Below are 10,041 nucleotides of genomic sequence, written 5' to 3'. Positions count from 1 at the left end.
TGAAAGCACTAGGTTCAAAGTTTTCTTTTTTAAAGTACCTAGCTCCTTAGGTCCTAAAGGCCCCAGTCCCTCCAGAGGCAGAACCAGAAGGCAGAAGTCAAAGGGAACAGGGGGAGTCTGGAGACACTGGTAGCAGCAGCAGCAGCCAGAGCAGTGAGGGGACTGGTGGTTGGGTGGGAGCCCTCAGATGACAAATATTAACACCCTGTGAGCTGCAAGTTGGACAGCCCTTATATAGTTTATTAGACTGCTGTACCAGCAGAAAATTTTTAAAGACTTGTCATCTTATGTTTTGGATTCTGTTACTCATATTCCTTGATGTTTCTTTTAACAAAACATTGTTGGGTCCTCAAAACATTCTTTTTGGTTCAATATCATATGTTATTCCAGAACTGCACTTCGCATAGAGGACAATATTTGATTATATAATGGACTAGTTACTGTGATTGATCATACAAGGGGGTAGTTACTGTAATTTCAAAATGATCCTGAGCTAGCAAGTTGTAGAAAATAAACACATCTTAATACTGGCTGAATCAGGAGCAATATTTTTAAGAGAAGGGTATGTCCAGGTCTCCTTGACCAGAAGGAAGCTTATCATGTTGTGAAATCATAAAAAGTTTCTAGAAGGGCCTCTGAAGAGAAAAAAGGGCCCTATTTTAGATGCTATAATGGAATGCATTTCAAAATCTTGACATGCACATAAACAGAAAATGTTCCTTTTTCAGATTGTAGCTCTCAATAAAACCAAGGAACGAATGCGGCCATATCAAAGCAACCAAGAAGACGAAGATCCAGATATAAAAAAAATTAAAAAGGTAGACTGCGATATACTCTGCTTGGAGAGCCCAGTGCATATCTTATTTCTGCACACAGCATACAACTTTTGAAAGACCAGAAAGCAGTTTGATGCCAGTTATTAACTTGATCTTTTTGGTAGCAGTTGCTTCAGGATACTATGAATGGCATTCAGCAGGGTACCAATCCAATTTTCATTTAAATATATAACATGCAGATACTCAGGCTTTACTACTCTTGATTATGGATAAAGATAACCATGCTCTAAAAATGTGCCTGTGTGTGTTGCATACATATTTTGCATACCCACGCACAAAATAGTTTTATAGCTTCAGCGTTAGGGGCTGGAAGGGACCTTACAGATCATTGGGTCCAGCCCCCCCTGCACTTGGTCAGGAAAAACTGCTGGGGTCAGATGACCCTAGCTAGATGGGCATCAAAATGCTTTGTGAAGATTGCCAGGGTGGGTGACTGTACTACCCTTGGCACTTGGCTTGTGAAGAAGCTTTTCCTTATGTCTAGCCTGTAGAGAGGGAGGATGACATCCTTAGCCTTGCTTGAGATGCCTCAGTAGATGCATGTGCGTGTTCGATTAGTTCTGCCAGGTATGGCATCTCTGGAAGTTATGTTCTTGAAAAAGTAATCAGTCTATTTATGTCCCATCCCCAGAACATGAAATTCTTGTGTTATTACTTTCTGCTTAGGGTTTTCACTTGCCTCTTCTTGTTGAAGTGGTCCAGGTTGCATTCTGGAACAGTGTATCTGGACTTAATTTGTGTAACAGGGGGCCTTCCCCACCCACCTGTTTCTGGGCTAACTGCCTGCCTCTCTTACCTGCCACACCTTGTTGTTTAATAATTGGTGTTTTAATTAGGTGGGAGGCTGCCCTTTGGCGGCCCTGTTCTTCTGGGCCTATGTATGCAGCTCCAACCACCCCTGTACTGCATCCCAAGCCTTGCAAATGAAACGCACATACATAATGTTCCCTCACACCACGACTGGTGCTCCTGGGTCTCACAGGGGCTCTCACTCCCTCCTTGGAGCAGCAGGTTATTGTGCTCTCCCTTGCTGTAATTTTTGACCCACACTCAGCCTCCTCTCAGTGGAGGACTTACCAGAGTCAGGTTTCACCCCTAGCTTCCTGGCTGAGCGCCCCCTATTCAGCCTCAAGTCCAACTACGGCCTCAGGCATCCAAAAACATACCTTGTCCTACTCCCCACACATGGGGTTCCTACTATGCCCACTACTCCCCATCCTGGGGTCTTCCCATCATCCTCACACTCAACTACTCATGGGGCTGGCCCTTGCACTGCCCTTCAGGTTTACTCCCAGTTCGGCCCTACTCAGCCCCCCTCACACATAGTCCTTCAGGCCTACTCTCATTCAACCCTACTTTGTGTAGGGCCATCTACATCCCTGCCCACTCAGGGACTTCATAACTGTCCTCTCTCTCCAGGGCTACACAGCTATCCCCAACCAGGGGCCTCCAGGATCTTCCTCCCCTGCTGGCTTAGGTGGCCAGAGCTGTGCCTGGCCCCACTCCTCTCCTGGGGTCTTCCACCCCCTAGGGCTTAGGTGGTGGTAGACATGCCTAGCCCTCATACCCACCAAATTGTGGGGGCTATGGGTAAAGGTGCCCCAACCCACCTTTTACTGGGGTGGTAACTGGCCTGGCATTTCCTGGGACCTCCCATGCCACCAGGAGCCCCACCAGGCCACCCATCCCCAGCAGGGTGCAGTTTTAGGTCATGCCCAGGACCAAGAACCTCCTAGTCATCCCCATGAGCTCTTGCTCTTACCTCCATGTGTTCCTACTGCAGCTCAGCCAGTCAGTGTTTCCACTTGGGCTGGCAGTAACAAACTGAAGGCTTTATATACCTGGTTCTCAAAATGGCTGCCACCATCAGGCACCTGCTAGCTACCTGACTGCCCTTAAAGTGGCAGGCACTCAAAGGTGCACTGCCAAAATTTGCTAAATGAACAGGAATTTGTAATGAAACTTCGAATATGAAGACTGATGCTTCTCTGTTGTAAAGCCATACAGTTACTCAATAAGTACACATCTTCTCAGTTGTGTTATATTGGCAGCAACTCTGGCAGTGGATTTGACAAGTTTAAAAGTTAGCTGTGGCACTTACAATGAGATAGTAAGTGATTACTGAGGAGTAATCTCTGTTCCTTCTGCATGCAGCAGGGAGTCCAGCACCCTGCCAACCCCTGGCGGCTATTCCAGCATCCCCATGCCTCCATTCTGGAGTGGAAATTAGCCTCCTTGCTTAAAACATGTACCCTGATTTTGGATGCCCAGTATTTGGGGAAAGGGTGCATGTAGTATGCAAGTAAATATGGTAATTCTAATTCACTTTTAACTTGGCTGCATACTGCACTTCAGGAGAGACTTGCCATGTCCTAGAAATACCTTTTAAGAATAGCAAAAGCTTCCTTCTTCTTGGGCAGTAGTCTGTCAGCATAGATCTATGGCAGCGGGTGGCTGCCAGCTATTTATATGTACACACAATACATGTGGTGCTATACAGGCAAATGAAACAAAGCATCTTATTTTATTGGAATTACTCCAGATTTATGCTAGTGAAGCTGAATCAAAATCTGCCCTAGGTTGCCTTTCCTAAGAAGAATATAATGTAAGTTAAAAGAATGACAAGTTGGAGAATGAGGGGGAAAGTGGGATGGGACTGAAAGAAGGGGAAAAGGCAGTTGTATTGATGGGAAGAACATATACAAGGACACAGCATTTGAGCATATGCTAAAAGATACCATTGTATGTGTGTAATACTTTTTCAATCTATTTTCTGATATTTTACTAAATAACTAGTTTTTTTTCTTAATGAATGAAAATCTTTTCAGAATTAATTTGCAAAGCAATTGTAGAGTAATAAAGCAGTAGAGAATGCCAACCCTTGGCAACTCACAAGGAAGCTAGGCCTTGGCAGTTAACATGGGAGCTTGCAGAGCTTCTGTTTGTGTGTGTGTGTGTGTGTGTGTATATATGTGTATACATTTATTTATTTAAATGAAGACATCTGTCATACCAAGGGCTCTTGCCATGACATTAAAAACCAGTTTAATTTATTTGTTGATACATTTCTGTAAGTGCTTTTCAATACAGTCTTTATTTTCTGTTTTGGTCCATTTTAGGTTCAGAGCTTTATGCGAGGCTGGTTGTGCAGAAGAAAATGGAAGACCATTGTCCAAGATTATATTTGCTCTCCCCATGCAGAGAGCATGAGAAAGAGAAATCAGATAGTTTTTAACATGGTCGAAGCTGAATCTGAATATGTGCATCAACTTTATGTTCTTGTGAACTGTTTTCTCAGGCCATTAAGAATGGCAGCAAGTTCGAAGAAACCACCTATTAGTCACGATGATGTTAGTAGCATTTTTCTCAACAGGTATTTGATTTTTGTCCACTTCACCCCATTGCAGTCTAATTTACAGTAGCAAAGCAGTGAGCTATGTGGGAGGCCTGCACTAAGTTACTCGCCTCACTGTGCCTGACCACCTTTCAGGTTCCGAATGCATCATTGGAGGTGCCTTACACCTGGCCGACCCCCTTCCTGGAGCACACCCGCAAGCCTGGGGGTAATGCTGCGACCACCCAGAGTCTGAACTGATTTTGGCCCTGGGCCCCCTGGGAAACACAGGCCTTGTAGTCCTTGAGGATACTTGACTCACTGCAAGAACTTGGGGTACTTCCCATAGTTTGAAGCACAAATGGTGGTCTCCCTTAGTCAACCAAAGCAAGGGGACCCCAAAACATTATCTAGACCCTCTCCCAATAAGTCTCCCATGCTAGGTACAGAGGAGAACTTTATTGGTTACAAGGAGTACGTCTGGAATAGGGTACAGGGTAGAACAATATCAGAGAAATCCCTTAGAGCAAACAGTGGCATGATAGCCTTTGATTACACATCTGTGTTACTGCAAGCTATGTATCTAGTTAGATCTTAAGTAGCTTACTCACAAGTATCATCCAGAGGCAGGTGGAGATTCCCTCTGGAGGCAAGCAGGTCATTGAACATGAGTTTCAAGAGAGAGAGCGAGTTTCAGATGATCCAGCTTCTCTGAGAGTTCTCACCATGGCTGCTGCACTGCCTCCTGGGCAGTCCTTAACTTATATAGACCTTATGACCTCATTTACCTGATCCAATGAAGGCCAGCAGCTGTTGGCTGCCAAGCAACCAATTTGAAATGCATCACTGGTTGCCAGGTAGACTGGCAGGGATATTGCTTAGAATAATAGGGAGCTTAAGCCCCCACCGAGGTGTGTGAGGCCAGTCACATAGGCAGAGGGAGCAGGTTTCCCCCTCCCTCAGATCCAGCTCAGGTTACAACTCAGGGTTACCTCTGCTGTTTGCAGTGACCATGGTAACCAAATTGTCAGGTAGATCATCAACCTGATAGCAGAGTTTGGGGAGAGACAGAGATGGCATTCTGCCACAAGCTATATTAAGCTTCCATCCCTTTAATGTTGTAATGAAGTATATTTCCTGGGATGTAAAGCAAAACAAGATCTGGCATACAGTTTCAGGTTATACCTCTTAGTCAGCTTTGTGATTTTACATTCTGTTTTTCGATCTGCTAACAGAGGAAAAGGCAATCCAGTCATCTGATTCAGTTGTCAGATACTGCCTTCCCTCTTTTTCCAGTGTTCTTGACAAAGCAATATAGGTCTTAATGGGTTCATGTGATAGATTCTAAAGATGGCATATCTTGCCTGAGAACACTCTGTGTTTCTTGCCTGACTCTCCAGGGTTATTTATCTCTGTAGGGAAGAAATTTTTTTTTTTGCAACAGTCATGGTATTTGAGTTGTGTTATCATCCTGTTTACTAATAGTATGGCAATAAGCATGGTCGACTGGTGCCTCCTGAGTCAGGGGTCGCTGACTGCCCCCCCCAGCAGCCAGTCAGCAACCGGCGAGGAGTCCTCCCGCGGACAGTTGTGCCAACCATGGCCAATCATGCTGACTCAGAAGTGGCAGTGGTGTGCCACTGGCACTTTCAGGTGGGCACGAACGGTTGCGGGAGAACCGCCAAGATCGCTTCTTCTGGTGCCCTAACTCCTTAGCCAGTTCTCTCAGGGGGTCACCAGTGCTCTCACCTGCCCCCCACCCAGAAACACTGGCTATCAGTGGGTGCACCAGTGCTCTCAGGGGTTGCATGTGTACCCCTGTGCACCCCTTATGCGTCACCACTGGCAATAAGTTCAATAAAATATGGACAAGTAGGCAGAAACTGAAACAGGAATGGAGTTGAGTTGAGTGAATGCTACCTCCTAAATCCTTTGGGTAAAGGACTTACTTCTTCAAACTTAATCAGGGGACAAATAGTATTAACCCATTCTTGCCTGTTTCACCCTTTCACAGTTTCCCCTCAAGACCCCATCATGCTATTACAGCACTGATCTAAAACATTATATTGTCATTGATTTTGTGGCTGGGGCAGACATTACACATAAACCAGCTTAAGTGACCAGAAACTGATTTAAACCTGTAACAGAACGGATGTTCAGTGCACATAAACCAATTTGAAAATGGCTGAAACCAGTTTGAGATAAACCTGGTTGAATGTAGTATCAGACTTAACTGATTTGGGTCAAACTGGTTTATGCAATGTCTGTACCAGACCGCTTGCTGGTTTAGGTTAAACCAGACTCCCCCAGCATGCCATCAGGCTCTCTGGGTTGGGCAGGGCTTTCTGCTCCACAGCAGAGCTGGCCCCTTCCCTGTGCTCCCTGGCTGGAATCCACAGAGACTGCAGGCATCTGCCTGGCTTCCCCATGCTCCCTCCCTCCCCTCTCCATGCCCTGCTAAACAGGGATTGCTCCATCTCCTCTGCATTACACAAACACCTCTCAGCATTAGCTAGCAGACCATATGCTGGCTATGGTCCATGCTGTGGCAGATGGGACAAAGGCAGAATCAACAGGTAGCTGGTAATGTCCCTCTGTTGTTTTCTTAATGGGGTGATGAACACACTGAGTTAGGGGTGATAAACACTGTGTTATCAGTTCCCTGCTGGGCTGGCCGGAACAGGGGGCAGGAGACCCCTCCCTAATCAGAGCATCCTGCCAGGGCCTGGCCATAGCCCCCCTCAGCTCAGCACTGTGGAAGGGAAGGGGGGACTACTGTAGTGCCCCCCCCACCTCTCCGTGGCTTCTGCAGGCATGTGCCTGTGTTTCTGGGATGTTTGTGCAGTTACAAACTGATTCAGCATAGCCAGGTTAGACTTATCCGGAAAGATTGAATCAGTTCAGGCTCAGTCTCTTTGAATGTCTGTCCCTAACCAGTAAGATGAAGAACAGTTTTAAAGCACATATCTAAGAAAAAAGTGATAAGGTATGCTTCATCTGTATAGACAATAAAACTTAGAATAAAGTTGAGTGTGGCTTTCTGCATCTTACTGCTATGCTGAAATTGCTATGTTATTATTATTAAATAATATGAGAATTTGGAGTAAGTGAAGCAATTCTTAGCCAAATTATTGCAAGTCAACTAATATGTGAGTAAGAAGAGAGAAAGGTCAATTTCTTAGCCTCTGCTAGGAGCCCCCCATGAAAATAGTGGCTGTGTGTTAAATTTCTTATTTAATAAGCACCGTTATTAAAAGAACTGAATCCTTAGTTACATGATCTGCTGTGAGTTTTTAAACTATTACATCAAATTATAGTTGAATAAAAAAGTTGTATTTTAGTCATTAAAAACTGAAACAATATATGGAAATAGAAATGTTGACTTCTTTAATGCAAGTGTTATAAAAGAATAGCTCAATGCACAAAGTACAAAATGTTCTAATAATTAGGAAGGGGTGTTCTTCAGTGAATTGTTAATGGGGAAATAAGGTATGAATTTTTTAACACTTGTTTTTCAGCGAAACTATAATGTTTCTTCATGAAATATTTCATCAAGGATTAAAAGCAAGAATAGCAAATTGGCCTACATTAATTTTAGGTAAGTTGTTACTACTTTAGCTCAGATGATAAGACCTCCATAGTACATTTTACCATCATGGTGACTTTTAAAATTAAATTGTCTTTTTGTGCACTAGACATTTATAGAATTAAACCATCCAATTTTATGTTAATTTGGAAAAGTTATGGGTGTTACTTTGTGATCATTCTTTTTGAGGAATAATGGCACCCTGTTAATACTGGCACTGACTCTTTGCAGTCAGTTTCTGCTACAAGAGCGTCTAAATATTGTCATTGAATTTTCCAGTATTATTCTGCAGCTATTTTAGGGTCAAAATAGTGATTTTTTTCCTTTTTTTTGTCACAAAGGGGGAAATAAATGTTGTAGATATAATGGAATCAGAGCTGATAGTAATTTCACTTCAGCTTCTATCACTGTTTATATTTTGGAATACATGGAATGTCCAGTGAATTTGTCAAGGGAGGAATACTTAGAAAATAATTTTCTTGATTCTTTCTAGCTGATTTATTTGATATTCTGCTGCCAATGCTGAACATTTATCAAGAATTTGTTCGGAATCATCAGTACAGTCTACAAGTACTAGCAAACTGTAAGCAAAACAGAGATTTTGACAAACTCTTGAAGCAATATGAAGCTAACCCAGCATGTGAAGGAAGAATGCTGGAAACGTTCCTTACTTATCCCATGTTTCAGGTAATCTCTATATATTTTGTGGTTCTGTTTGTTTTTTTTAAAGTCCAGTTGAATCGTATTGTGTTACAAAAATTAATGAGTTCTGCAAATAGTTTCTTTATTAAATTGGTAACATATACGTTAATTTAGTCTTTCACTTATCTCATTATGTTACTAATACTGCTTGTAATGGTATGGAATTGTATTCTCCAAACACACTTGTTTCATTTTATATTAAGGATCTTACATGCATATATACATACAGGAATCCACACACGAGGATTTATGTATATATATAAATAAATAAAAACGAAGAAGCCTTATTTTTTACCTTGAACAGCTCTAGCAGTCTAAAACTGTCCATAAGGAACTGTATACTGTGTGTAAGTTAGATCAGCCCCAAATCTAGTACATGGCACATGATCAAGAAGCAGTCCTGATCCTCAGTGAGTCTGTTGAGTTCAGTGACGGATGTACTCCTCCCTCCAGCCACCCAGAGGGGTTTCCATTTAGGCCTGATGGCCAGCCTGCCTTCCTCCCTTCTTGGCAGTCTAGCTCAGCTGCTTGTAGCTCTATACTTTTGGGCTGCCCAGATGTCTGCTCCCTGCTTAGCTTACTTCGCAGCTAGCCCAAGGACAGTGTGTCCTACCCTGCTGTTACTGAGCTGCCTGCTTTCTGGCAGCTATCTCTAACAGCTAGCTTTCTTCCTAGCTACCCAGCTGCTGGCCCCCACACAGCAAACTACAGAAAGCTTTCTAGGTTAAGTGAGCGGGCAAAAAAATGGCAGATGAACTTCAATGTTAAAAAGTGCTAGGTAATTTATGTTGGGAAAAATAACTTATGTATACAGTGCTGGGCTCTGAACTAGCTGTTACAACTCAGGAAAGACACCTTGGAGTTCTGGTCCTCACATCTCAAAAACGATGTATTAGAACTAGAAGAAGTATAGAGAAAGGCAGCCAAAATGATCAGGCGCATGGAGTAGTTGTCATACCAAGAGAGACTAAAAAAGGCTTGGACTCTTCAGTGTGCAGAGGAGAAGGCTGAGGGGGGATATAATAGAGATCTATACAGTCATGAAGAGGGTGAAGTGAATGAACAGGTAACTTGTTCACTAAGTCCCAGAATACTAGAACTAGGGGGAACATGCTGAAATTAGTAGGTGACAGGTTTAAAATTAGCAAGAGAAAGTACTTTTTATGCAACATCTGCCATAAAGCTGGCAAGTCAGTCAGCAACACGGAAGTCCTTGACTTCAGGAAAGCTGACTTTGACAAGCTCAGGAGGCTTGTCAGTGAGGCCCTAAGGGACCACGACCCCAGGGAGAGGGGAGTGTAAGAAGAGTGGTTGCTCCTCAAGGGAGCGATCCTCAATGCACAAGCTAATTCTATTCCATCTCGGAGAAAAGCCAGCAAGAGGGTACAGCAACCCCCCTGGCTCTCCAGGGATCTAACAGACCTCCTGAGGCTAAAAAGAAAGGCCTACAAAGGATGGAGGATGGGATTCACCTCCAAGGAGGATTATTCTGCACCGGTCCAGTCCTGCAGGGAGCAAACCAGGAAAGCCAAGGCTGCAACTGAACTCCAACTAGCTTTGAGCATCAAGGACAATAAAAAGTC

General features: G+C 43.6%; 1 protein-coding gene across 1 annotated transcript in view; it reads left to right on the top strand.

The window, feature by feature from the left end:
• Window positions 1-10,041, top strand: part of RASGRF2 (Ras protein specific guanine nucleotide releasing factor 2) — a 372,508-nt gene that overhangs the window by 119,515 nt on the left and 242,952 nt on the right. The window contains exons 4-7 of the mRNA XM_019516939.1: window positions 729-818; window positions 3,956-4,209; window positions 7,689-7,768; window positions 8,250-8,443. Coding sequence (XP_019372484.1) covers window positions 729-818; window positions 3,956-4,209; window positions 7,689-7,768; window positions 8,250-8,443 — 618 coding nt within the window. The remainder of the gene's footprint in view (window positions 1-728; window positions 819-3,955; window positions 4,210-7,688; window positions 7,769-8,249; window positions 8,444-10,041) is intronic.

Source organism: Gavialis gangeticus, unplaced genomic scaffold (assembly GCF_001723915.1).
Source record: "Gavialis gangeticus isolate Ggan-Ray unplaced genomic scaffold, GavGan_comp1, whole genome shotgun sequence".
Classification (NCBI taxonomy): Eukaryota; Metazoa; Chordata; order Crocodylia; family Gavialidae; genus Gavialis; species Gavialis gangeticus.
Note: the sequence above shows the minus strand (reverse complement) of the source record. Positions and strands in the feature narration are given on the sequence as shown.